The 27,917-nt window shown below is 45.3% G+C and overlaps 1 protein-coding gene across 3 annotated transcripts; it reads left to right on the top strand.

Annotated features, from left to right (window-relative positions):
- MAVS (mitochondrial antiviral signaling protein) lies at positions 1 to 27,899 on the top strand. 3 transcript variants are annotated; one of them, XM_061583489.1, is made up of 8 exons: positions 1 to 155; positions 2,497 to 2,632; positions 9,493 to 9,667; positions 11,885 to 11,920; positions 15,752 to 15,873; positions 16,275 to 16,692; positions 21,392 to 21,714; positions 23,842 to 27,899. In XM_061583489.1, the coding sequence occupies exons 2-8, from the start codon at positions 2,516 to 2,518 to the stop codon at positions 24,559 to 24,561; spliced, it is 1,911 nt and encodes a 636-aa protein (XP_061439473.1). In that variant the 5' UTR covers positions 1 to 155; positions 2,497 to 2,515; the 3' UTR covers positions 24,562 to 27,899. The 3 variants fall into 3 exon arrangements, with proteins under 3 accessions (XP_061439473.1, XP_061439471.1, XP_061439472.1); XM_061583487.1 differs by having other exon boundaries at positions 15,578 to 15,873; XM_061583488.1 differs by lacking the exon at positions 1 to 155 and adding an exon at positions 232 to 587 and having other exon boundaries at positions 15,578 to 15,873.
- Positions 27,900 to 27,917: the final 18 nt, after the last annotated feature.

Here is a 27,917-nt window from a genome sequence, read left to right as displayed (position 1 = left end):
GCGAAGCAAAGCAGCCAGTGGGAGGCGGGGAGAGGCGGGCTGAGAACGCTCCCCGGGAGCCTGTGCGCGAGACTGCTGGCCGGCGTCCACATTGCTCCTTCCACTCCCTCGGGCATATCGCCTCTGAAACCGAATTCCTCCGGTCCAGAGATCAGGTAAAAAAGAGTCCCGCCGAGCCCCTTCCTCCTGCACTTGGAGGGCTTTGCCCCACGCTCGCTCCCACTGCTTTTGTCCCTGTCTTCCTGCCTGCTCCTGCCCCAAGAGGCCGGAAAACCCCTTTTCTTGCATCACCGCTTTCCTGTTGGGTCGTTTTCGTGTTGCAATCTGGAGGCAATGAAATTCTTCGGGTTTCGTCACCGGGGATTCCTAGAGTCCAGGAACAAAGGGGGAGGGGGGAAATAGGTAAGAGGCCTGTTTAGACGTTCGTGGGTTAATAATCCCTTCCCGATCTATGGGTGTTGTCTGACTCACGTCGTGCACACCCCTGGGCTTGTGAGCAAGGACCGCTGAACTCGGTGGGACTTCTTATGAGTAGACCTTCATAGGATTGCGCTGCACGGGGAAGGAAACAACGGAGATAGGACCCGGTAGGTGTTTATTACTTGGGAAGTGTCTGCAGAGGAATAGTCCTTGCTAAGAGTTGCTGAGGGTGGAAGGCCGGGGGCGGATGGCATGCAAGAAGCAAGGGTTGCCAGTGTGTCGGGGCATTCGAACAAGAATGCTAGCAGCAGGCCCTTGGAAATCATGGGCTCTATCTGAATATCTCAAATTAAGTTACTACATAAGAGAATCTTGTTTTTTCACGGCCTGCTTGTGTTTTTTTGGTCTAACTTCCTAGTTTTAAAAAAGCAAGCAAAAACAATCCCCTAGAAATCCGCATTTCTCCTTTCTGCAGTTTCCAGGGGGTGGGGGCAGAATTTGTGGACCTTTCCAGATGATGTCTTTTCTAGTACAACAAAGATAGTGTTCCATGCACCCCATTATTTGAGCCAGCGGCGAGACGTTTCAGGGGTCCCAGAGCGTGCCCTGGGATTAGTTTCCTAGGACTGAAGATCACTGGAGAGTGATTACAGTTGACACATGTATATAGGCTGAGCAAAAGATGGATGGTCCACAGCACTGATGCTCCCAAACAGTTTTTGCTTCTCCATTAGCTTTCTAGGGGAGTCACCAACTCCATAACGCTGGATTCATGCCAGGGAGCAAATCAGGCCTCTGGATTATCTCTCCTGGGCTCCAGTTCCAGGGTGCCTGTCTAATATTCTCTTTCACACATGGACACCTTGATGACATCATCTTCAGCAAGGGGAGGAGAAAGACATACTCTCTTATGGAAGGATCTCCAGCTATTTAGTTTCTGTGGCTACATATTATCTGTACTTGACATAGGGTTGCCAGGTCCATGGCCTGAGACTGTGATCCTGTATCTTTAGGAGGAGAGAATGTCAGCCAAGTGCAGGTGTTCTTGCAATTCTGTAATGGGAAAAACCACAAGGTGGAATTCTCCCTTCCCCCTCCACAACTTCTAAAGATACAGAAGACCTCTTGGAGGCCGGGCCTGGCAACCAAGAGGTCTTCTGTATCTTTAAAAGTTGTGCAGTGGCTCTTCTTATGTTCAGAGGCAACACTGATCTCTGTCTGTAGGCTCCCGCGCTGTGTGGTGTATGATGCTCCCTGTGGGTCCCTTCACCCTTTTTCTGCTGCTGTCGTTAGGACTCATTTTCCACATGTACATAGAACTACAATGCTCTATTGGGGCTGTCTCACCCCGAGTTTTAGAGTGTGTAGTCACAATCTTCATTTGAAGTGTGGTGTTGGAGGAGAGCCTTGTACATGCCATGGACTGTGAAAAGGACAAATAATTTTGGGTGTTAGAACAAATTAAACCAGAACTATCACTAGAAGCTAAAAAGATGAAATGTGGTTATCATACATTGGACACATAAAGAGAAGATATGATTCACCAGAAAAGGCAATAATTCTGGGAAAATCAGAAGGGAGTAGAAAAAGAGGAAGGTCAAACAAGAGATGGATTGATTCCGTAAAGGAAGCCACAGACCTGAACTTACAAGATCTGAACAGGGTGGTCCATGACAGATGCTACTGGAGGTCACTGATTCATAGGGTCGCCATAAGTCATGGTCAACTTGAAGGTATATAACAACAAGTACTGTAAATGTATGCCTTCAACAACAACATAATCTCTCTCTTTCCTTGGCTTCTAACCAAGTTAAACAAACCAAACTGTCTTGAAGTCCTCTCACTCAACTGCAGAGACGCATGTTGATTAATGTGCAGATCTGTCCAGTTTATTGAGCTCAGCCACGTCTAACACATTTCAAGCTAAATTATGCCTCCCTTTATTTAGACATATATTTAATTGTTTAATTTAAAAAGAAAGTAACATTTAAGACAAGTAACATTTAAACAAATTAAACAAACTGGACTTCTGGTGTTATCGTTTGTTAGACGTTAACACCTTCTTTCCTCTCGTAGTTCTGGGTGCTAACTGAAGATGGGGTTTGCCGAAGACAAAGTTAAGAAGTATATTAAGGAGAACATGCGCAGCTTCCACTCTGTCCGTGTCCTCCACATGCTCGACTATCTGCCGTGTCTCACGGAGACAGACAAGGTAACTTCTGTCTGTTTTTCTTTTTCTCTCTCCTGCTGACATCTGTGTCTGGGTGGTGGAGCTACCGCTGAGGGCACGGCCAAGGCAGTGTCTTTAGGGCACTGGTGGGGACATTTTTTTCTGTTTTGGGGAAGGGCTGCAGCTCAGTGGTAGAACTCGTTGCTTTGCAGGTGGAAGGTCAGAGGCTGAATTCCTGGCATCTCCAGGTAGGTCTTGCGATGACCCTGTGAGTGCAGACCATGGGTGGGGAACCTGCAGGCCAGATTTGGCCTACGAGGCTGTTTCCCCCCAAGCCACACCCAACTGCCCCACACCTGCTGTCATATGTGACACCAGGTGTGTTGCAGGTAGAGTTGTGGTTGGATCGGCTGTGCAGTCCAGTTCCCCATGGGGAACACAATCCCTGCAGGGAGCAGTTTTGGAAAGAGCTGAGTACAGGGCTTGCAGTGCACTGTATGAGGAGCTTTGAGAGAATGGCAAGACAGCCCACTTGTCAATCATCTGACATCATAATGATAGTGGGTGATTGGCCTGCCGGGTGGAGATAGGTAAGGATCTGACCCGCCATGCCAAAAAGGTTCCTTCTCACTCCTGTGTAGAGAACACAGGGCTAGATGGAGCAGTGGTCTGTCTGTGTAAGGCAGCTTCAGCTTTCTGAGAACCCTTTTTAAATCAAGTTTCTAGTCCTTAAGACTGCAGCAGTATGATTAAAAACGTGTGAGCATTTCATGGTGGCATTTCAGATGCAAGAAGGATTACTCAGTTAGGTTTCTGTTTGCCAGAGAATGGGGCTTAGACGCCCTTCTCAGCACTTTCCCCCTTCCTGTTTTAACAGAAGCAGAATAAACTCTGCAACATCATGTGCTCTGCGTTGTTTATAAAGTTGCAGAATGTATAAAGTTGCCACAAAGTTTGCCACAAAGTTTATAAAGTTGCCACAAAAATCTGAGGTTGCTGTCTTGGTGCACTTATTATTTTCCCTGGATGCCATTCCATCACGTGGGTAGTAGCCTGCCGTCTGGTATTCAAGGGCAGGAAATGCACTGAAGCTTACAGCTTGAGGAAGTAGTTAGACGTTGCTGTTCTGCAGGCCCCAGTTCATATTTTACTTTAAGGGCAGCAGATGCCAAGCCCTGGACTCAAGAAATCTGCTGTGCGCTGAGTCTGCATGTGCACCTGGTCCAGTCAATTCCCATTTCCCCTGATTGGCAGCTGCTGTCCAGAGACTATGGGAGAGGATTTGCCCAGCTCTGATGACTGCAGGTCAAAGCAGTTGCCCTTTTGAAAGAGTGCAGCTGCTGCAGGCTCCTGTTCACCCATCCCGCAGTGTGAGGCCAGCTTCATGCGTTATGCACATACACGCCAGCAAGTCCATCCCCCGTTCGGCTGCCAGGGTAGCTCAGAGGTGGAGCACTTGCTTTGCGCGCAGATGGTCCCAGGTTCGGTCCTCAGCATCTCCAGCTAAAGGATCAAATGGCAGAGCTGGGAAAGATCTCTCTCTACCTGAGACTCAGGAGGCCTACTGCGATTGGCAGCTTGTTGGACAAATAGGAAGCTGCTTTATACAAGGGCAGACGACATTTCCTTTCCCTCAAGCACGAATGCAGTGCTCTAGTACACACTCAGGTTAACCTGGACCCGGTGCTATCAGTGGAGGTGCAGGTGGCATTGGTGGCCTGGTGTGCTTTTTACCACCGTTTGGCTGTTATGCCAGCTGCAACCCTGTCTGGAGAAGACGAAACTTGCTTCAGTGACGTATGCTAGATGACTGAAAGGCTCTGTGTGGGGCTATGGAAGGAGGCTCGGAGGGTGGTGACAAGGGACAGGGCCTTTTGTGTTGTAGTTTGAGGAATGGCCATTTAGGACCACTGCCTGCATTTCATAGAATCAGAATCATAGAGTTGGAAGGGGCCTTGTAGGCCATCGAGTCCAACCCCCTGCTCACAGCAGGAAATCCACAGCTAGAGCATCTCCCGCAGATAGCTGTCCAGCCTTTGCTTGAAGACATCCAGCGAAGGGGATCCCACCACCTCCCTAGGCAGCCGGTTCCATTGCCGAACTGCCCTTACTGTCAAGAAGTTCCTTCTAATGTCCAATCTGAATCTACGCTCCTGCAACTTAAAACCATTAGACCTAGTCCTACCCTCTGGGGCAGCAGTGAACAAATCTGTACCCTCCTCTATGTGACAGCCCTTCAGGTACTTAAAGAGTGCAATCATGTCGCCCCTCAGCCTTCTCTTCACCAGACTGAACATGCCAAGTTCCTTCAACCTGTCCTCATAAGACTTGTTCTCCATACCGGCTATCATCCTCGTCGCCCTCTTCTGAACCCTCTCCAACTTGTCTATATCTTTCTTAAAATGAGGCGCCCAGAACTGAACGCAGTATTCCAGATGAGGCCTGACTAATGCAGAATATAGTGGGACTATTACTTCCCTCGACCTGGAAACTATAGCTCTGTTTATGCATCCCAAAACCACATTTGCCTTTTTTGCCGCAGCATCACACTGCTGGGTCATGTTCAACTTGCAATCCACTACAATTCCAAGGTCCTTCTCACGCACTACTGCTAAGCCGGGTATTTCCCATCCTGTACCCGTGCATTTTGTTTTTGTGGCCTAAATGCAGAATCCTGCATTTGTCTTTATTGAATGTCATTTTATTAATTTCAGCCCAATTTTCTAGTCTATCCAGGTCCCTTTGGATTTTATTCCTGTCTTCCATTGTGTTAGCTATCCCTCCCAGTTTTGTATCATCCGCAAACTTCATAAGGCTTCCCTCCACCCCATCATCTAAGTCATTGATAAAAATGTTGAAGAGTATCAGACCCAGGACCGAACCCTATGGCACTCCACTCGAAACCTCCTTCCAGTCCGAAGCAGAGCCACCGACGACCACTCTTTGAGTATGGTTTTCCAACCAGTTGTGAATCCACCTGACAGTATTTCCATGTAGTCCGCATTTGACAAGTTTGCTAATCAAAAGGTCATGGGGGATTTTGTCAAACGCTTTGCTGAAATCTAGATAGATGACATCTACAGCATTTCCACCATCTACTAGGCTAGTGACCTGATCAAAAAAAGAGATGAGATTAGTTTGACAGGATTTTTTCTTGACAAACCCATGCTGGCTCCTACTAATCACAGCATTGTCATCTAGATAGTTGCCAATGGACTCTTTTATTATCTGTTCTAATATCTTTCCCGGTATTGAAGTCAGACTGACCGGCCTGTAATTCCCCAGATCTTCTTTTTTACCCTTTTTAAAGAGCGGGACGACGTTTGCCCGTCTCCAATCCCCCGGCACCTCTCCCGTTCTCCGGGATTTCTCAAAGATGATGGCAAGAGGTTCCGAGAGTACATCCGCAAGTTCCTTCAATACTCTGGGATGCAGTTCATCAGGCCCTGGAGATTTGAACTCATTTAGGTTAACTAGGTATTTCCTGACTATCTCCTTATCAATCTTGAACTGCAATCCCGACCCCTTACTGAGATTGCTACCGATGCAAGCACACTGTTCCCTCATTTGTATGAGTCTGTCTGAGCTCCACAAGCAGTTTTGGAGGCTCTGCTGTTGGAGCCATCAAAAGTGAAGTCCATTTGGCCCCTTCATTAGTGACCTTTAAAAAGGCCCTAAAAGATTGAAATAGGATTTAATTGCAGAATTTAAACTATTGATTTTATATGTTTTGTGACTAGTTTTGCACATCGCATTCTGATGACATCTGTCCTGAAAGGTGCGGTACAAATCTTGTAATAACAAATAAAATCTCCAGGCCACGGCAGCTTTCTCTGTACTATACCAGCTTAAAGTGGCACGTGTACATTTTGTTCAGTTTGCACTTCGCCTTATTTTAAAAGCAGCAGCATAAACTTTTGAAACAATTGCAAAAAACATTTTCTGAGTTAATGCAGGTTATTGTTGGTGGCTTCACGGGTGCCAACGAATAGGTGCCTTCCAAAGTTCACTATTGTTTGGTTAACATCTGAACCATGCTGCAAAGCTGTTGTGCTTTTTTTTTAAAAAAAACCCCTATTAATATAATAGCTCATTATGGGAGAGTTTGTTCTTAATAATAATAATAATAATAAATTTTATTTCTAGGCCGCCTATCTGGCCGCACAAGCGGCCACTCTAGGCGGTGTACAAGATAAAGTAAAATACAACATACAAACTACATAAAAACCCAAGAACTACAATATAAAACGAAACCGAACCCACCCATAGCTAAAACCAATGGCACCCAAAAGAAAAAAGAAATAAGGAAAAAAAAGCAGCAAAACAAAAACAAAACAAAAGACAAAAACCCAGGCCACCTCAGCCAGCCGGCTTGTGTATCCCTCCAAAGAGGGACAGGTGATGGAAATTAGTCACAGCTGGCTGGGTGCCTGGGACCTGGTCCTGCAGGAGGCACATCTGCCAGGCAGCAGTCCCACTGGGAAGGGTGGTGGAGATGATGTTCCAACAGCAGCAGCAACAGCAGGCTCTCCTTCCCTGGGTGGCGATGTTCTCCTTCTTCCTGCAGGCACTGGGTCTCCCAGGCCACCTCAGCCAGCCGGCTTATGTATCCCTCCAAAGAGGGACAGGTGATGGAAATTAGTCACAGCTGGCTGGGTGCCTGGGACCTGGTCCTGCAGGAGGCACGTCTGCCAGGCAGCAGTCCCACTGGGAAGGGTGGTGGAGGTGGTGTTCCAACAGCAGCAGCAACAGCAGGCTCTCCTTCCCTGGGTGGCGATGTTCTCCTTCTTCCTGCAGGCACTGGGTCTCCCAGGCCACCTCAGCCAGCCGGCTTATGTATCCCTCCAAAGAGGGACAGGTGATGGAAATTAGTCACAGCTGGCTGGGTGCCTGGGACCTGGTCCTGCAGGAGGCACATCTGCCAGGCAGCAGTCCCACTGGGAAGGGTGGTGGAGGTGGTGTTCCAGCAGCAGCAGCAACAGCAGGCTCTCCTTCCCTGGGTGGCGATGTTCTCCTTCTTCCTGCAGGCACTGGGTCTCCCAGGCCACCTCAGCCAGCCGGCTTATGTATCCCTCCAAAGAGGGACAGGTGATGGAAATTAGTCACAGCTGGCTGGGTGCCTGGGACCTGGTCCTGCAGGAGGCACGTCTGCCAGGCAGCAGTCCCACTGGGAAGGGTGGTGGAGGTGGTGTTCCAACAGCAGCAGCAACAGCAGGCTCTCCTTCCCTGGGTGGCGATGTTCTCCTTCTTCCTGCAGGCACTGGGTCTCCCAGGCCACCTCAGCCAGCCGGCTTATGTATCCCTCCAAAGAGGGACAGGTGATGGAAATTAGTCACAGCTGGCTGGGTGCCTGGGACCTGGTCCTGCAGGAGGCACGTCTGCCAGGCAGCAGTCCCACTGGGAAGGGTGGTGGAGATGATGTTCCAACAGCAGCAGCAACAGCAGGCTCTCCTTCCCTGGGTGGCGATGTTCTCCTTCTTCCTGCAGGCACTGGGTCTCCCAGGCCACCTCAGCCAGCCGGCTTATGTATCCCTCCAAAGAGGGACAGGTGATGGAAATTAGTCACAGCTGGCTGGGTGCCTGGGACCTGGTCCTGCAGGAGGCACGTCTGCCAGGCAGCAGTCCCACTGGGAAGGGTGGTGGAGGTGGTGTTCCAACAGCAGCAGCAACAGCAGGCTCTCCTTCCCTGGGTGGCGATGTTCTCCTTCGTCCTGCAGGCACTGGGTCTCCCAGGCCACCTCAGCCAGCCGGCTTATGTATCCCTCCAAAGAGGGACAGGTGATGGAAATTAGTCACAGCTGGCTGGGTACCTGGGACCTGGTCCTGCAGGAGGCATGTCTGCCAGGCAGCAGTCCCACTGGGAAGGGTGGTGGAGGTGGTGTTCCAACAGCAGCAGCAACAGCAGGCTCTCCTTCCCTGGGTGGCGATGTTCTTCTTCCTGCAGGCACTGGGTCTCGCAGGCCACCTCAGCCAGCCGGCTTGTGTATCCCTCCAAAGAGGGACAGGTGATGGAAATTAGTCACAGCTGGCTGGGTACCTGGGACCTGGTCCTGCAGGAGGCACATCTGCCAGGCAGCAGTCCCACTGGGAAGGGTGGTGGAGATGATGTTCCAACAGCAGCAGCAACAGCAGGCTCTCCTTCCCTGGGTGGCGATGTTCTCCTTCTTCCTGCAGGCACTGGGTCTCCCAGGCCACCTCAGCCAGCCGGCTTATGTATCCCTCCAAAGAGGGACAGGTGATGGAAATTAGTCACAGCTGGCTGGGTGCCTGGGACCTGGTCCTGCAGGAGGCACGTCTGCCAGGCAGCAGTCCCACTGGGAAGGGTGGTGGAGGTGGTGTTCCAACAGCAGCAGCAACAGCAGGCTCTCCTTCCCTGGGTGGCGATGTTCTCCTTCTTCCTGCAGGCACTGGGTCTCCCACTGGGTCTTAATGCGGTACAAGCGCTTCTAAAGCATCCCTATTGCCTTATAAGATGTAGTGATGGCCACAATGTGGATGGGTTTAGAAAAGGACTAGACAATTTCATGGAGTCTTAAGGCTACTAGCCATGCTGGCTATGTTCTCTCTCTTCTGGTGGTGGCAGTGTGCCTCTGAATACCAGTTGGTGGAAATCTCAGGTGGGGAGTGTGGTGTTGTGCTCAGGTCCTCCTTGCAGGCATCTCATAGGCTACTTTAAAAATAGGATGCTGAACTAGATGGGTCTCTGGCTGGATCCAGAAGAGTCCTCCTTATGTCCTTGCATTCATCATGCTGGGAACTGAACCTGGGACTTAGTGGCACAAGCAAAATATGTGCCCCGCAATAGGAATCCATTTTTAAAACTGATCAGGGGGTTGGTGATGCTGGTCTCTCTCCTTTCCTTGTTCTTGAACTTTGCATTTGCATGTTCCCCTTTTTTGTAGCAAGAGATTAGATCGTGTGTGGACAGACAAGGAAACAATTTGTCTGTGTGGGACTTCTTTGAACGCCTCCAGAGTAGACAAGGCTGGGTGCAGTTGTTCATAAAAGCTCTCAAGGAGGAGAACTTAATCGACCTAGCTTCTGACATCCAACAAATTTACATCAGTTGCCTGCCCAGTAAGTTATCTTTCCTTATTTTGCATTTTTTAAAAAAAACATTTATTAGAGATTCAGATCATAGTACAAAGTAGCACATCAAATAACAATAAAACAAGAACAAAAACCATAAGAAAACATAGCCAGTTAAACAATCCAAATGGCAATAAGTTAAATAATGAGTGTGGTGGAACAGGGAGGAGTAGAAGGTTTGAAGGTTCAAAACTGAGTCCTTCCAAAAGGAGTTTTGAGATTGTGGAGGAGATAGTCCCTTCTGTTGCATTAATAAAAGAAAGGAAGGAGAACAAAGTATATTCAAAGCTCTGCTGGTTTTGGATCTCTGAAGCATTGAACAGCAAAGGTCAGTTTCTTGCATAGGGCCATTTGCCAAATACGGTTATATCAGGCAGTTGGGGTAAAGTCAGAGGAAGTTTTCCACCCCACCCCGCCTCCCATTATCCTGGCTACAACCAGTAAAAAGAGGATAAGTCCAAAATGTAACAATTTGGGGCCCAAATTTATACAAACACCAGGATTTGAGGGATCACTTGATTGAGGATGATGGCCATGTGCTGAAAAACATTCCAAAATATATCATTATCATTTAAAATATTTCTATCCTGCCCTTCTATGCTACAATAGGGCACTCAGGGCGGCTACAATAAAATAGCACACATATATAATAAAATACACAATAAAAACACAAACAATACAGTAAATTAAAATGCTATTAAAATACATAAAATGCATTATGCATACACACACATACAAACATACATACATGTATATATGTGCATACACATATAAGAGAGTGAGAATAAAAGAACTTAAAAGATAAAATTAAAAGATAAAAAAAGTGTCAGGCTGACCCGTCGGTCAGATATATACAAAAGGGAATTGCCACCACATGTGCATTAAAGAACCCCTCACTGGACAACTGCTCCAACAATGGTGAGATAAATGATGATTGTTCAAATAACTCAACCTAACCGGCATGAAGTGCTCTGTACTGCATTGGTCACCATAAACACATACCTTGGAGAAATCCAAGGCTGGGTTATAGTAGTTTGCTCCTTTGACAAGTGTTGGGAAAGTTTAGTTGGGCTGCAACATGTTGGCTGAGGGGTGTGGCTGGACCTGGCTGCAGAGAAACACATAATGCTAATTTTTGATTGGTTATGTTGGTGATTGGTTAGTTTCTGGGAACAGTTCAACTATGTTGTCCTATCAGGATTCCATCTGTGGAATTCAAATCATAATACAATAAAATGAAATATATAATAAAGACAAGAAGCAATAAAAACACACAATTAAAATCATACAGCATCTAGCTGCATGTTTATTTTCAGTTGTGTGTGAAGTTTTCATGTTTTTGATCTGTCCTTCTCCAAGAGCTAGCCACTCCTAAAAATTCAGTTTGTTATATCGATAACAGTGTGTTATGCATACAAGACATTTGATCTCTGTATTCCTCTCCACTTATTTGCTTAGTCCAGGTTTATTCAAATTAGAGAAGCTCTGTAAGAATTTCCCAATTTGGGGTGCATGTATAATATTGTGAAGTTTTAAGTGAAGTTTTGTTTTGTATTATGCTCCATTCTAGTTGTCCTTTTCCGTATTGATTGTGAGTCAGCTTTCAGCAGATCATGGTATTGTTCATTTTTAATAAATCCATAAATGTTGTATTATAGTTCACGTTTTTAAGAACATCTTATAATTGATTTCAGTGTTGTTTATATGTGTACTTTTACTGATTTCCCTTGACAAACGGTTTTTTGATGCCCGAAATGCACCAGGCTGTACAAAGCAATTACCACTTTCATTTTCGGCTGGTTGCTGGCATGGCACTTCGAGGGCTTCCCTCTATTTGTCTGCGCTGCCAAGATCCTCAACTATTTTCAAGCAGTCCATTGGAGGGGGAAGAAAGCTTAGGAACCACCGGGTAGAGAGTTTTTCTTAAAAAAGAAAGCCCAGAGCCTAGGCTCTGTGTTGATTTCAGGCCCGGTGTAGCAGCTGCACCTGTTCTTTGCTTTTGGCAGGCCTGTCAGTCAACTTAGTGTAATGCTGTCTGTTTGTGTCAGACAGAAACCCCTTTCACAATGACCTGGAAAAGGGATGTTAAATGTGGAGGGAATGATAGTCTGCATCAGTTGTATAATTCCTCTAGGAATCTATCAGATCCTCAGTCTTACGATGTTGAAGTCTGATGATTGCTTCTTCTGTTTTGTTTCTCGTTAGCTCCACATACAGAGACAGAGCTCCCAATTTTGCAAGGTAAGCATGATTTAAAATAATAATATTAATAATGGTATGATGCTGCATTTCAAAGTTTATATATTTTCTATGAAAGTCAATAGTATTACCAATTTTTGTGTATTCACCTTTGTTTTTAGATGCTTGTTCTGTAGTTTGCCAATAATTGGATTTTTATTTCCAAATTCATAATAAAATTGGGTCAAACAACTCATTGTCTTGTGGGTTTTGCTGATCGCTGTGATTCTAGCTCTTGTACCTGAAAGGAGTCCATCAAGTCTATTAGTACCAGTTCAATTGTGAGCCAATTCCAAAATAGCTATTGTGGTTAACACCTTTTTTTCTGGTATCACATTCTTAACATAAGAAGAGCCCACTGGATCAGGCTAGTGGCCCATCTGATCCAGCATCCTGTTGTCACGGTGGCCAACCAGTTGTTTTTTCTTGGTACTGGCTCTCCTGATTGTTACATCCCTCAAGACTGCCTTAATTGCATCCCAAATAACAACCTGGGAAGGGTCAGGAATAGATTGACATTAAACATGATTTGATTTCACATAGATTTTTTTTTTGCAATGAATAGCCTCCATCTTTATTATTACTATTAATAATAGTATCAATAATAATAATTAATTTTCTTGCCTACTCATCACCATGACACCCAAAGGCAGATTACAGCAATTTAAAAATACAGTATTAAAATCCATTAAAATGAATTACAATCAAGAGAATAGTCTGGGTCCTAAAAAATACTATGACATTCACTCTCCATGAAAGAGTAATTGGTTGTGACTTTAATATTTGCAGGTATTTGTCCCTGAATCATGAACTGTTATCAAAGAAATACTTCTGGTGACAACAGCTTGAGAGTCCAGTTAGAAGAAGTTGAAATCTGTATAGGATTATGTTCCATGTCGGGTGGCGTGGCTATTCCTTATCTACTTATGTAGTTTCTCGGACGTATCATTCTTAAGGTTTTATAGGTTGTCTGGAAGTTTGATGCTGAGGTGTTTTTGTATAATTTGTGCTTCTTGTTGAGTTGTTGTAGGCAGATATTGGCCCTTGCACTCAACAAGTAGTTTGAAGGGAGAAACTCATTTGTGAGTGATGTAGGTTTTCAGTATTTTCTCCACATAGAGATGAAAATTGTGGCATATTCTCAGCATTTTTAGACTTGGTGTCCTGAACAGTCATTTTTATCTGTGAGCATTTGAGGCCATCACTCAGTGGCAGAATACTTGCTTTGTCTGCACAAGGTCCCAGCTTTGATCTTTAGCATCTTCAATTTAAAGGCTCAGGTAACAGTTGCTGGGAAAGACCTCTGCCTGAGCACTCAAGAGTCTCTGCCAGTCAGAGTAGACAATATTGGTCTAGACAGGGCAACTGCTCTGACTTGGCACAAGGTGGTTTAAGGCCAAATGCCTAAATTGGGCTAGCGACAGCAGACGGAAAGAGAATTTGGATTCCTGCATTGAGCAGGGGGTTGAACTTGATAGCCTTATAGCCCCTTCCAACTCTACTATTCTATGATTCTATGAATCAAGTTCTATTCATTATCCCAGCCTGGTTTTTAATCTGGGCGCTTTACCTGGTCCAGTTGATTACCACAGATTAGATGTCTAAGCAAGCATTCTCCTATAGAAGCTGGTTCTGCTTCCTCTATCTCCACACCTTTGGCATTTTGTGCTAATTTGTCACACACACAAAACCTCTGAAAGCCTTGTCGTTGCTGGGGAGAGGCTGGCATGTTGTGATAATTACCCTAATAATTATGCTAGTGAGTTGGAGTCTGACTCTGATATAGCTTGTGTTTGAATGAGAAGTGGCCAAATGATAACCAGTCAGTGATATTATATGGCAACTACTCCTGGGGGGCATAGGGGCCAGTCCTCTGTATGCTCGCAATATGTTTTTGGCCACAAAGATGAGGACACTTGTTAAGAGAATTGCAGCCTGTTCTGTGAGGGAACCAATGAAGTTTTCTCTGTCTTTAGTTTCTGGCAGTCCCCAGACCATGAGATTCAGTCAGCTTCTACAGATTTCAAGGATCTCAATTTTCAGTTGCTGTTACTACAATGGTCTTTGTAAGGGTGTTTAAGTCTGCCTAAGTGCTAGTTTGAGGACAATATTTGCCACAGTAGGCGGAGACCTTGGACTGATGTTCTAGAGTTTGGAGAAGTCTACTCTGCACTGAGGACTTCTTTTAGCTACTTTAGGTAATTCATCAAAGTAGGATTAGTTAAATCTTTACAGGGTTAACCTAGTTTTGGTCTCTGATTGGGGCGACCCTCATCCATTACTGAGTAAAATGGAGTTTATTCCCAGGAAACTGTCATGGGAGTGTAGTCATGCTGATTCTCATAGAGTGGATACTATGGTATATGTTCTGCTGCTCTTGGGGCTGTGGATAAAAATAATTAATCAACACAACTTCCTGCATTTCCTTGGGGGCATAGTTATGGGTAGAGATGTGAAGGCCCAGAAAAAAAATTCGGATGTGTTTTTAATTTTTTCTGAAAAATTGTAAAAATTGTAAAAAATGAAGAAAATGGATTATGGAATGTTTTATTTTAGCATGATGAATAAAATGTTTCATTGAATCTTGGTCCCCCTCTTTTTCTCAGTTCTTTTAATGGGAATGGATGATTTATGTCTGCTTAACACTATGGAGGACTAGCGGAGACATAAATAATTTTCTTTGTTTTTAACGTTGATAGTTCCTTCTGTTTTTTAAATTGTTTTTTGCCTGCTCCTCATAAACTTGCAAAATGAAAGAGGTTCCTTACAGTTCAGGTGTTCTTAGAGGTCAGGAGCTTGTAGCCCCATTTGTTACCAAAAAAAGTAAAAATTTAAAAAAGTAAATTCGATTTTTAATAATTGTTTGAATAAAATGTACCAAATGTGATAATTTTATGCCATACCAACTTTTACATAATTACATTTGATGTTCCTGAAGTAACAATGTGACTTTCAATCTGTAAAAAGTGCTAATATTGCATTTTTTCCCATTTTTCTGAAAATGTCCTTTTAAAAAAAAACAACCCTGGAAAAAAACCTGTTTTCCCCCCCATGGCTTCAAAATTTCTGGAAATTTCACATCTCTAGTTATGGGGGCTGTCATGATGAGCTCTTGCACGTCAGCATTTATTACTTGGAGCATTTCCTGGAAATGGAACAGGAGCCAGGGCCATTCCTGGAGCATTGGAATAATATGATACGATGCGGCATCTGATTTCTTAGAGACTTCCATGCATTACAAGTATAGGAAGCTGCCTTATACCCTTGGTCAGACCCTTGGTCCATTTAGCTGAGTATTTCTGCACTGACTGGCAGAGTCTCTCCAGGATTTCAGGCAAGAGTCTCTTTCTTTCAGCCCTACCTGCAGATACCAGGGATTGAACCTGGGACCTTCTGCATGCAAAGCAAATGCTCTGCCACTGAGCTACAGCCCTTCCCCATTGAGTTCTTCCCTCCCTCCGCCGATGCAATGTGTTGTACAAATTGCCCTGGCTTCTGTTCTCATTTCTGTGCATTTGTTTCTCCTCCCTCTCCTTAAGTAACCCATGATGTGAAGCAGGGGTAGAGAAATGCACAGTATGATGACATCATGGCACCTCCTCTCCCCTTTCTCACCCCAGAATCTAACCTCTGCCATGCTGATGTCTCTTCTTTTTTCAGAGCCTCGAAGAAACAGTTCAGCAGCTCCTGTGCAGCCAGCTCTGGTGAATCGTTCCCAGGTGGTGGCATCTGCTGCTGTGGATCCCAACCCACCATCTCCTGATCGACCTACCTCTTCTCTGCATAACCTGTCGAGGCCTAGTAAAGTCCAGCCTCTTTCACCCTTGCATACAGGTGCCTTGGGGCCTTCATACTTGACCACGAATGCAGCCTCCCAAGATGTAGCTGATTACAACCCTCCCGTTCAAGAAACTGAACATCCGCTTAATAGGAGCGAGGTGGTGGTAAAACCGAAGGTTAGTTTATCTTCACTCTGTGCTTGCCTGCTTTAGTGTTGCGCAAGTCTGGCTTACCAACAACCCCACAGGTTAAACCTATGATGGCTGTTCATAACATCATGTTGAACGCTGTGAGTGTGCTGGATGCTCTGTAGAACCTAGAAGTGATGGTGGCGCAGTAGTGAAGCACATGCGTTGCAAGCAACAGAGCCCGAGATCCTCCCTTGAGAGGGAGCCCCACTTGCCACATAAGAATTGGGAATGTACTTTAAGTGGTTTGGGGAAAACAGTCTCTCAGGTAAGATTAGGAGCCCAGTTAGACCTGCCTGCAGGACAGAGGTCCCTCCCTCCCCTCGCCCCCATTGGCTGCTATTGCTTCACCCTATAGTTGCATTGCTCTCATGATTTGCTCTTTTCAGCCCGGAAGCAGTGTCAGAAAGCTAGGACCTTCCACACCTCCCAAGGGCAACGTAGCAGCTCCCGATGCTAGAATGGTGCCAGGAGGAGAGAAAGCCACTGATGATGCCCGAGCCACATCGGCTACAAATGCATCTCCTCAGTCGTTAGATGACCCTGAATCAACGAGAGAGGTGCCTGGAGAGGCCCTGCCAAGTGCCACGCTGGCGCCCTCCAGCAATGATGTGGACCATTCACCGCAGAAGTGGGATGGCCGCCCGCAGCGTCCTGTCTGCGTGAAAAATGGGTATTTTGGAAACATGAATCGCCCTGTGGACAACGCTGTGTCTCCCGGTCCTGCTGCCTCGTCAAGAAATCTGCCAGAAGAGAATTATTACTCTTCATCTGACATCAGTTCCCCGTTGGCTTCAAGTGGTGAAGGTGAGATGCAGGATGAAGAACCCCTTAGGGAGCAGGAGATCCAAGCCTTGTGGGGGGTATCGAAACAAGGCCAACCTATCCGATGGATGCAGGCAGCCCCTTCCACCTGCAAAGGCAGTTTGATGCAGAGCGGGAAGGAGCCCCAGGTCAGCGGAATACAGTAGGGCCCCACTCATACGGCAGGTTGGGTTCCAGACACCCGCCGGAAAGCGAAAACTGCTAGAAAGCAGATCAGCTGTAGCGCAGGGGTCTGGAACCTAACCCGCTGATCGCACCAGAGAAGGAGAAGATCAGATCTTCCCCTCCTCTGGCGCGATCAGCTCTGGAAGGCAGCCTTTCTGATCGCGCCAGAAGAGGAGCAGCATGCTACAGCTGATCTTTCCCTCCTCCGTCACGATCAGCTGGAGTGCGGGGAGCCCCCCCCCGCTGGTGCTGTATTAGCAGAACACCGAAAAGCGGGGCACTAGGAAGCGGGGCACTACTGTAGTAGTAGTAACGTTGCTCCCTTGCACCAGAAGCAAAGTGATGGGCGCACCACCTGTGTTGGGGTTTGCTAATAAGACACTTAGAGCTAGCCCAGCAGGCTAAGTGCCTGGAAATGCCCAGGGAAGAGGTAAGGGAGTGTGACTTTCTAAGTCCAGCATGGCGGTATCAGTCCGTTGCTTTGATCGAGACCCATTGCTTGCTTGTTCAGCAGGAAGGGGTCCATGATATCAGGTTGATATCAACCATTGGAAGACTACTTGGCTGCTCCCAAGGGAAATGCTTGTGGAGAAGGGGCCGTGGCTCAGTGGTAGAGCATCTGCTTTGCATGCTGAAGTCACAAAGGTGAAGGAGGCTGGACCCCACTCGGGCCCTGCAGCTTATGCAGAGAAGGGTAGGTTCATCAGAAGATGGCGGGTTGCGGTCCACGGCAGTAGATGCTGGCACCTGGGAATTACTCACCACAGCTTATCTGTGTCTGTCGGTCAGTGTAGACACCACTGAACTAAATGGACCAAGGGTCTGACATGTTTCTATGAATTGGTGACTGTGTAAGAATATCCTAACAGATGCAAAGTTCATTTCCCCAACTTGATTGTGACGGGGATGAACATAGGAAGCTGCCTTATGCCAGCTGAATGTATTTGTCTCCCCAGCTCAGGATTGTCTACTCTGGCCAGCACATCTCCAGAGCTTCAGGCAGAGAGAGGCTGTCCCCATCACCTTCTACCTGATTCGTTTAACTGGAGATGCCAGGGGTTGACATTGGGACCTTCAAGCACGCAAAGCGTGGTCCTCCGTGAGAAACCCACAAGGCATTATTTGCTGGGATTTGGGGGTGCTTTTAGTCAGATGTCTGCATCATACATGCATGACACTTCATAAAGTATGATAGTATGGATCTAGTGTTTGCCACAAGGGAGCATCAGAGGCTGGGGAGAAAGATGGAGGCATGGCTACTAAGGTTGGGATGCTTAGTTAATTGGTGCTTTTCTAATTCATATGGCCGTTTTTGCATTGTGACCCTTTCTGCCTCTTGTGATCATTTGGAGAGGCCCTGCCTGAGATTCGTTGTTCCTGTTACATTAAATAGCCAGCGTGGTGTAGGGGTTAGAGTGTTGGACTAGGACCTGGGAGACCAGGGTTCAAATCCCCACTCAGCCATAAAGCACACTGGGTGACCTTGGGTCTGTCATCTTCTCTCCTCAGTCTAACCTACCTCACAGGGTGGTTGTGAGGATAAACATGGGGCTGGGGGAGAACCATATATGCGCCACCTTGAGCTCCTTGGAGGAAGAGGTGGGATATCAATGTAATAAATAAGTAAATAAACCAGCTAGAATGTGAAGTGGGGCCTTCTGTGGTAAGGCTGCTGTTTGGAGGGGGGGCGGAAATCTTTTCCCAGGTAGGCCCACCAGATGTTGATGTTTGGCACAGAATGAGCAGGGCTGGGCCAAGGCACTTTGCTGCCCAAGACGGAAGACAAGGTGGTGTGTGTTTACATGCCTGATTCCACATACAGAAGCTGATGATTGATTGATTGATTTTTTATTTACGGTCCTAGACCAAACTGAACGTATACAAATACACAAATGCACAACAATACTTAAAAGAAACATTAATAATCACTCTTGCGAGATACCCTCTTACTGCATATTAAAACAATAAAATTAAAATATTAAAATTAAAAAGAGAATTGTTTAATCATTGCTTTTCGACACTCAATAGCTGCTGCAAAAAAGCTGGCTACTTTTATTGTGACCTGGGGGTTCTGGTCAGATAACAAATACTCCAAATAAAATAAATCCGATCTACCTGGGATTCTTATTAAAATCAGAGAAAAATAACTCTAAAATCACGGTAAAAAGAACAATAGAACATCACATGATGAATTGTTTCCACCTCCCCTGACCTACAAGGGCACAGATGCTCCCGGAAGGGCACACTCTTAAATCTGCCTTCAAGGAGGGCAGAAGGTAGGACATTAAGCTTGGCTAATGTAAAGGCCTTCTTATATATTGGGACTGATAAATTAATTAAATAATGTGCCGGTGCAAATGTCACCAACTTGTCCCTGAAATCTGGATAAGCTGGAGAAGCCAACTGGACTGGTAGTCAAATCTTCGTTCAACACTGGAGATAGCGCAGTGTCCTCCGCCTACCCTGAAGGCAGCAGGCTAGTGTAGGGGAGTGCTGGGAAAGCACTGTACCCCTGTTTCCCCCTCCCCCCCAGCAACTGCTGCCCAAGGTGGCTGCCTCGCTCAGCTGAATGGAGTGGCAGAGAACCTCCAGCCGACAGGCTTAGTTGGGCCCAGTAAGGGCATTTCCCCCAAACTAGACCCACTTGTCCCAAACCTGACATCATATGTGATGTCGGGTGTGGGCAGGTAAAGATGTGGCTGCAAAGAGATAATAATAATAATAATAATAAATTTAATTTATGCGTCGCCTATCTGACCAATGGCCACTCTAGGCGACTTACATGTGATAACAGAGGTGAAAGTGCGCTCTTGATTCTTCTTTGGCAAGCGGGGCTCCCTCATGGGGAATCCCAGAGGGATTAGCTGTGCTAGGGAATTTCCCATTAGGAGTTCCCTAATGTGGAGCGAGGGGGGAGCCAAGCACTGACTTTGCTGGTGGGAACCATCACTTTGAAGTCTGTCTGCAAGCAGCTTATAGTCCAACTGCTTGCCAACTGATTTCAAAGGGGATGGTTCTCGGTGCCCATCTGCTGGTCAGCATTGAGAACCATCCCCTTTGAAAACCACCTCTCAGCACCCATCGGCTGATCATTGAGCCCCTTGCGTGTTATCACCTGAAATCCAATGAAGCTGAATGTTGAAGGATTCAAGACAAAGAAAGTCCTTCGCGTAGCACCTAGTTAAGCTATGGAATTTGATCCCATAGCAGACAGCGATGGCCCCCAACTTGGATGGTTTTAAAAGAGGATTAGACAAATTCCCGGAGTGTAAGGCTATCAATAGCTATTAACCCTGGTGGAGGGGTGGGATATAAATCAAACAATAAATAAATAAATAAATAATGTGGGGAAGCCTTCCTGCTTGATCAGCAACACCCCCACCCCCACACACACAACCATTTCCAGAAAAACTGGTAGAAAACCTTACCTGTTGGTATGTTGATCTGCTCTTGCACTTTTCATTGGAAGATCATAATGATCAATAGTAAAACATTACATTTCACTTAATAAATAAATAAATAACAAGCTGCTTGTCTGCCATGTACAGTGTTTCGGTTCATTTGTTTGCTTGTATAGGAAGGGATTATGTTTGTTTTATTTTACAATGCAATGGTGATAAAGTCCAGAAGAATTCTTCATATATGCCAATTGGAAATCCTGTTAAGATTTTATGGAATATAGGAAAATAGTCTGCAGAAGCTATGTAAGAAAGTTATAAAGTGATTGAAATTCTGCATTGAGAAAAGACCAGTTCTGCAACTTGTATAAGTTATGCAAATGAAGGACAATTTGTGCAGCTTGCTGATTTGCCTGATCTGTTTTTCCTAGTCACTGGGTGGGATCAGGAGTGAGCAACTATATTATTATTATTATTAACCATCTGCCGTTCATCAATAAGTCCCAACAGTTTAAAATTCAGTGTTAAAAACAGTTAAAACAGATCACAATCGCAGGAATAGGATGCGTCCTGAAAACATACACCTCGAGTGTTCAAAGTCCAGGGTAAAGAGATACAAAACACTGAAGCTCCATTCTCTATTAGGAACCATCTCACTCAGCCTTGCTTCTAGGATTTCAGCTGGTATTGGCTATGCTTTTTCAACCCTATCTTCACAATCATTGAGAGCTAGAAACTTTGGGGGGGGGTTCTCCTCAATTGTTGTTATTATTTAAATTTATATCCTGTCCTTCCTCCCAGTAGTGGTCCAGGATGGTAAACAAAAACACTAAAAACTCTTTAAAACAACTTAAAAATGAGACTTTGGAATATATTAAAACAAAACATCTTTAAAAGCATCTTTAAAAAAGACAATGTTAAAAACATCTTGAAAAGCAATTCCAACGCAGACGCAGATTGGGATAAGGCTTGTTGAAAGGGGAAGGTCAGTGAAAACAAAGATTCCCAGGAAGCTCAATTCTGTGTTCCAATAGCATGTTGTAATAGGCTCTTTGTGTGCATAGAAAACAGCACAGTCTATGTACAAATAAATAATTGCATATGTTGTTTCCATGCAGGAACTGGTGTACTGGTAAACATTGCTACACAGCTACCCTCAAATGTTCCTTTGATTGGCAGCTCTGTCAACAGCTCCCAGCTCCTCATTAGCCCACCATACAGTGAGCAAAGTCTTTGCATGCCTGGACCCGTGCATTGCAGGCAGTGTCAGCCTCCGCCTTCTGACTGTGAAGGTTCCTCTTCCACCGATGTGATACCACCTAACTCGGCTCCATGGCTTTCAGCTCCTACGGACGATGATCTTAACACCACTGTTCAAGAGGAAAAGCTGCCTTCCAGAGGTCCAGGTGACACGGCCACCTCTGAGCTAGTGCCAGAGGAGGTAAGCGGTTTGTCAGTTCTGGAGGGGTAGAATTCATGGAAAGTCGCAAGGAACAAAAATGGAAACATTGGGAAAATTAGGAAGCTGCCTCGTACCACATCAGCCTGTTGGTCCACTTAGCTAGTACTGCCTACTTTGAGTGGCAGCAGCTGTCCAGGGTCTCAGACACACCTGTTTCCTCATCTTCACCTGCACGAGCTCAGGAATTATTACCACAGTCCTATATGGTAAATCAGTGTTGTCCCCGTGTTGCAGCTGGCCTATGGCCTCCTAGTGAGTTCATGGCCCCTGTTCAGTTTGAATCAGGAATATCTTCCCAGCTGGCCACGGCAATACATCAGCTCCTGGTTGTTTTATTACACTAATTATTTAGGATCAAGATATTAGTGAACATGAATAATGATTGAAGGGGAAAGCCGTGAAGAAATTTAGAGGACTGGTGAAAGGAGTGGGTTCGGGAACTTACGGTGAACATTATGGGTTGCATCTAATGCTGTGCAAGGCTGATAGTCCCAGGGGAGTTCACCACCCCGCTGCAGACTCCTGTGCCCTCCGCAAAGCCTCTTGTGGTTTTCCTCCTCACTTTTCAAGGCATTACCCTGTCCTTCCAGGCCTTTACCCCAACAGGGAACGCCTTCTAACTGACACTGTAATTTGCTGCCACCCGGACCTTTGCCTTAGGCCCAAATCCTTGTACACTTCACGATGTGAGGATATATGTGTGACTTTAATATTATACTGTATTACTTGCCTTCTCTTCAGTAACTGAGCATTAGGCACGGGCTGATGAAAATAAACATATATTTATTAATTTATTTATCCAATAGAAGAATACCAATATCCAATACCACAAGAAGTCACAATTCTAACTGAACCTAACGCTTAACTAACTCTTGTCTGTTTGTCTGTCTCAGACCCTAACTGTCCCTAAGAGCCTCTGATCCCTATCACCTGTCAAATCTCTCTCTCAAAAATCAATTCCCAATCTAACTCAAAACCAGTACCCTATCTGAATCCTCAAGCATGCAAACTCTCATTCATGTTTATATCCATCCATCTCCCCCTCTGTCCCGCTCTCCATCCTCCTCTCCCCTCCACTCTCAGTCACCATTTGTATTCAAATACCCTCTCCCTGACTCGCTCACTTAACCAAACACTACTTACCATAAACAACATACACACATTATGGTCCAGGGCTTCTAGGGGAAGGCTGTGGTGTCGAGCAGAGGGCTGCAGTGGGAGAGATGGATCATGAACTTCTGCTCATTCACCCCCCCCTCCTTGCAGTCCCACATCCCAGGCCTTTCCTGGGGCTTCCTCCAGAGAGTATTTGGGGGGGGGGAGCACAGGGAAATTCTTCTTCTGTTCGTGTAGCATTATCGGATGCAACTCACCATATTTAAATTATTCTCAATTTGGAGGCATCTGCCAAAAAGAGTCCTACACGCTTTAAGGCTGCATACACATAATACCTTCAAAGCACATTCCAAACATATTTCCACTGTTCCCCACCAAAAAAAGAATTATAGGAACTGTAGCTGGTTCCTAGAATTGTAACTCTGTGATGGGTAAATTATAGTTCCTGGCATTTTTAGGGGTGGGGGTGAATGTGCTTTAAAGGTACGGTGCATACACAGCCTAAGAAATAAATATAAAGAGGCAGCTTCTAATATGAGTCAGATTATTTATTCCATTTATTTATGAAATATTTATATACTGCCAGCTCATAATAAATCTCAAGGCGGTATTCAGAAATATACACAATAAAGCATAGAACACCGTAGTTGGCTCAGGATTGACTATTGGAGGGTCTTAAGCCGTAGGGCGCAGGTGAGGAAATCTTTGGCCCTCCAGATGCTGTTGGACCACAAAAGCCGTAACCTCTGACTGTTGGCTATGCTGGCTAGGGCTGGTTGGATTTGCAGTCCCAGCATCAACATCTTGGGGGCCCCACTGCCCAAGACCCTCTAGGGGTTCTTTTATCTCAGAATCCTTCAACTGAAGAACGAGGGGTTGATCCCAAGACCTTACGTGGTGCAAATCCTGTGCTCTGCACCTGAATTATGGAGGATGAATGTGTAGATGGTGTTTTCTTACCTGTTTTCATTAATGCTTTGTCTCCTGCAGGTGACTCAGGAAGTTCCTCCACAGATGACTCAGCCTTCAAAAGTTGTGGGCACAAGCACCACAGATTTAAGGCCAAATAGGAACAGTGCCTATCGCTCTCCCTGTGTCTTCCCTAGCCATGACGACAGTGACCATGACGAACCCTGTAAACCTGGTGCTTTGGTTTCAGAACAAGATGGAAACGTGACAGAGCCAGCCGACCCGCGGTTCAGTGTTAAACAGAAAAATCCTGCATATTCAGGGGGATCAGATAGACTTCGCATCAGCAGTGAATTCTCTGTAGGAGGTGACCCTTTAATGCTGAGTGATACCAGTTTGCCTGAAGAGAGGTGCTCTGGTCCAGCTGTAGGTGCCATTTTGGGAAGAAACGTGACGAGTGGAGTAGGTAACGAGTCCCTTCAGTCTGTGAATGGCGGTTCCATCAGAACCTTCACCATTGATGTGGTGGAGTGTCCCAGCCCTGATCTCACAGGAGCACCAGATACGATTGGTTTAGCTAGCGACCCCAATCACCGATCTCTGGGTGCCTTGCCTGACTCAGCGGATGGATATCAGCTAATCAAAAAGGACAAATCCCACCTTGAGAATCCAGAGGATTCCCTGCCGAGCAAGAGAGTCGATGCTGCTGCACCATGGACTCCAAGTGATTATTGGTTGCTCCTTGTGGGTTGTGCTGTGGCAGTGGCGGCCATGGCTTTTGTGCTGTTTAGGAAGAGATAGGCATTTGGGTGGGAGGAAAGGAGGAATAGCTTCTGGCCAGCCAAATGTGTTGATTCGTGCATGAGCAAATGTTGCATCATCTTCCCTCCTCGCCAGTGCCTCACCAACTAAAAATCAAAAATATTTTGTCAATGCCTTTATATCAGGAGTGGGGAACCTCTGGCCCACTGCCCAAATATGGCCCACCAGTGAGTTATGCCCCTCAATTTGCTCCCATAAGAGGCAGTGTTGACCACTAACTTGGATGGCTTTAGAAGTGAATTCGACAAATTTGAGGAGGACAATGCTATCGGTAGTTAATTACCCTGATGACTATGTTCCACCTTCACTGTAGGAGGCAGAATGCCTCTCAGTATCAGTTGCTGGAAGCCACAGGAGGAGAGAGTGCTCTTGCGCTCAGGTCCTGCTTGTGGGCTTCCCATAACGTGCATCTGGTTGGCCGTTGGGAGAGCAGGATACTGGTCTAGATGGGCCACTGACCTGATCCAGGAGGGCTGTTTTATGCTCGTCTTGGCCCTCTTCTGTGCCCTCTTTGAGTGCCTTTTCCTGTCTGGAGCGTACCCTTGAACTGTAACAAAAAAGCCAGCATGCTTTCCACAGGGGGTGGGAGGGTATGCATGTGCATTGATATTTCTGGCTTTTGTGTGGCTGGATTACTTACCCTACAAAGATAAGAGGCAAAGCAACAGATGTGACCCACTTTTTGTTGTGGTTCTGCCTGCTATTGCCTGTGGCCTCCTGCTCCGCTGGTATGTGGCCCCTGGAAGGTTGCCCATGAGTCAGTGCAGCTATCAGGCTGAAAAGGGTTTCCCTCTCCCCTGCATTCTATGATGCCGTGTGTGTGTGTGTGTGGGGAAACCCACCCAATTTTGTTTCCTTTTTAATAAATTTTATTCCTGGGTGTCTTATGATGCTCACAGCAATTAATTACTGTTCTGCATTCACCAGCTGCCTTCCTGCACGTTCCATCCACCCTTGACTATTGCTTAAAGAATTGGACTTCTGTTGTGAATGCTGTTGTTCCATATCTGAAATGACATGCCGCAATTGGTCGCATTGCCCTCCTGGCCACCACAAGCAATCGACCTCCCTCTTGACCCAGTGCAGTTGGTAGAGCTCTCTGGTGGAAAGATGTACTTTTTAAAAACAAATTTAACTATGTATTGCTTTTTGGGCAATGCATGACACCCTCTTCTGCCAACTTTATGGAACTTGCATGCTTTTAGCTCCTTTTCATATTAGATTCAGTGGTGTAATACATATAGGCTATGGAGGATTTAAAAAAAAGCAGACATGAGTTATCTCTCATCATGCCCTCTTGGGCTTATGAGCTCTCTGAGGTCATAGATTGTCCAGGGTTAGGAACAGGGTGAGGTGGACTTTTGGCCTGATCCAGTAAAGCAGTTCTTACAGTGCTAGATTTCAGTTGTCTTAATTATGAGCTACATATAATGTCTTGTAAGGCAGCCTTCCCCCACCTAGTGCCTTCTGGCTGTTTTGGAATATTAGGTTGGAGAAGGCCATTGTATGGATTAGGGAACCTTCCTTTCTTCACAATCTGTTCTCACGTTCATTTCCCTTTCTAGTGTTCCTTGTGTGCAGCAGAATTGCTGAAGTGCCTAAAATTTAGGATTTTTTTGTTCTTTTCAATATTAAAAAAGAAATTCCTGCTGGATCCCTGAAGACTAGAAACATTTTTCCCCAGGACTTTTTTTCTGCAATTAGATGAGACCATGTGCTTTGTTTGCAGTCTGCTTGTACACATGCATGCTCATTTTTACAGATTCTTATATCCCATCTTTCCCATTTCTTGCAAAACCTCCTAAAACCTCTTACAGCAGCAAAAATTAAAAACTACTATAACTGAAATAAAAGCAGCAAGTAAAATCAACAATAAGAAAGCCAGGTATAATAAATTTTATTATTTAGCAACTTTTATATACCACAGTTTACATAAAATGGAAAAAAGCATTCATTAAAAAATAACAATAAAACCAAGCATTAAAAACAGTGGATAAAATTATCAAAATTAGAGATAAAATCAATAGTTTTTAAAAATAAATATACATAATAAAATAAATGCCTGGGTAGGCCTGCCTGAACAAGAAAGGATTTAGCAGGCATCAGGACATAGTACAACAAATGTGCCTGCCTAATACAGGCAGGGAGTTCCAGAGCGTAGGTGCTGCCACACTAAGAGATCTATTTTCTTGCAAGTGTGGAATGAACATTGTATGGCACTTGTAAAAGTGCCAGTTCTGCAGATGGAAGTGGTAGAGTGTTCCTTCAGATAAACTGGTCCCAAGCTATTGAGGGCTTTATATACTAATTTATATACTAATAGCAGTACCTTCAGTAAATAATGTTCAAAAGTTCAAACCTTCCCACAACTGCAGTCTTTACTGTTCCTAGAAACTGTCCCTTTACTATTGTAGCTTTCATATTTTTACAAAAAAAATTGTGAGATGGTACCATTCTATTCTTCCTGCCTTCCTCCCACCTTGCACCTGTTCATCTGAAGACTGCTGGTCTTCATTTCACTTGCTGGTGTGTTTTATTTCTTCTGTTTTTAAAATTATGATTAGCTGAAAGTATGTTTGGCTATTTTGTGACCCCATCTTAATGTAGACCCGCATTTTCTTCAGCACTCTGCAGCAAATGCATTGGGGCCCAGGGTGCATTATGTATACACAACTAGGTACAGTTGTGTGTATTCAGCATTTATTAAAGTAAAAATAACAAGCACTGCAGTTTTTTTTGGGGGGGGGAGTGTGAAGCCTGGTTCTGGGACAGCAAGGGATAAAACAAGTGAAATATGGGTGGAATGCTAGTGCAAGCCCAGTCATTCATCACCTTCGTTCCAGCTTGTGGCAGAATATGTGCCCACTTGCCTGCTTAGAACTGTGGAACTGCCACTTTTACAAGTGCCACAATACATTTGTTCAACACTTACTAGAAATTGATTGTTTAATGTGTCAGCACCTACATTTTGGAACTCCGCCCATTGATATTCACTCTATTGTTTTTGGCACCTGCTAAAAAATGTTTAGTTCTAGCGAGGCTATCCAGACATGTGATTTTAATAGGTATACGTTACTTCTTTAAAATTGACTTGTTTATACTTTTAAAATTACTTGTTTATATTTTTATATATTGTTTTTAATGTTTGTTTTTATTGGTGCTTTAAATCAATATCTTAAGACTGTTTTGTAAACTGCTCAGAGGTCCTTTGTTCTAGTAAACAGTATATAAACTTTGTTAAATAAATAAGAATGTCTTCTTCTCTTAAGAGCGCTTTTAGAATTATTCCCAAGGAGGCCCATGTGGAAAAATCTTCCTTTCTGAACTAGTCATCC

This window comes from Rhineura floridana, chromosome 9 (assembly GCF_030035675.1).
Source record: "Rhineura floridana isolate rRhiFlo1 chromosome 9, rRhiFlo1.hap2, whole genome shotgun sequence".
NCBI lineage: Eukaryota > Metazoa > Chordata > Lepidosauria > Squamata > Rhineuridae > Rhineura > Rhineura floridana.
Note: the sequence above shows the minus strand (reverse complement) of the source record. Positions and strands in the feature narration are given on the sequence as shown.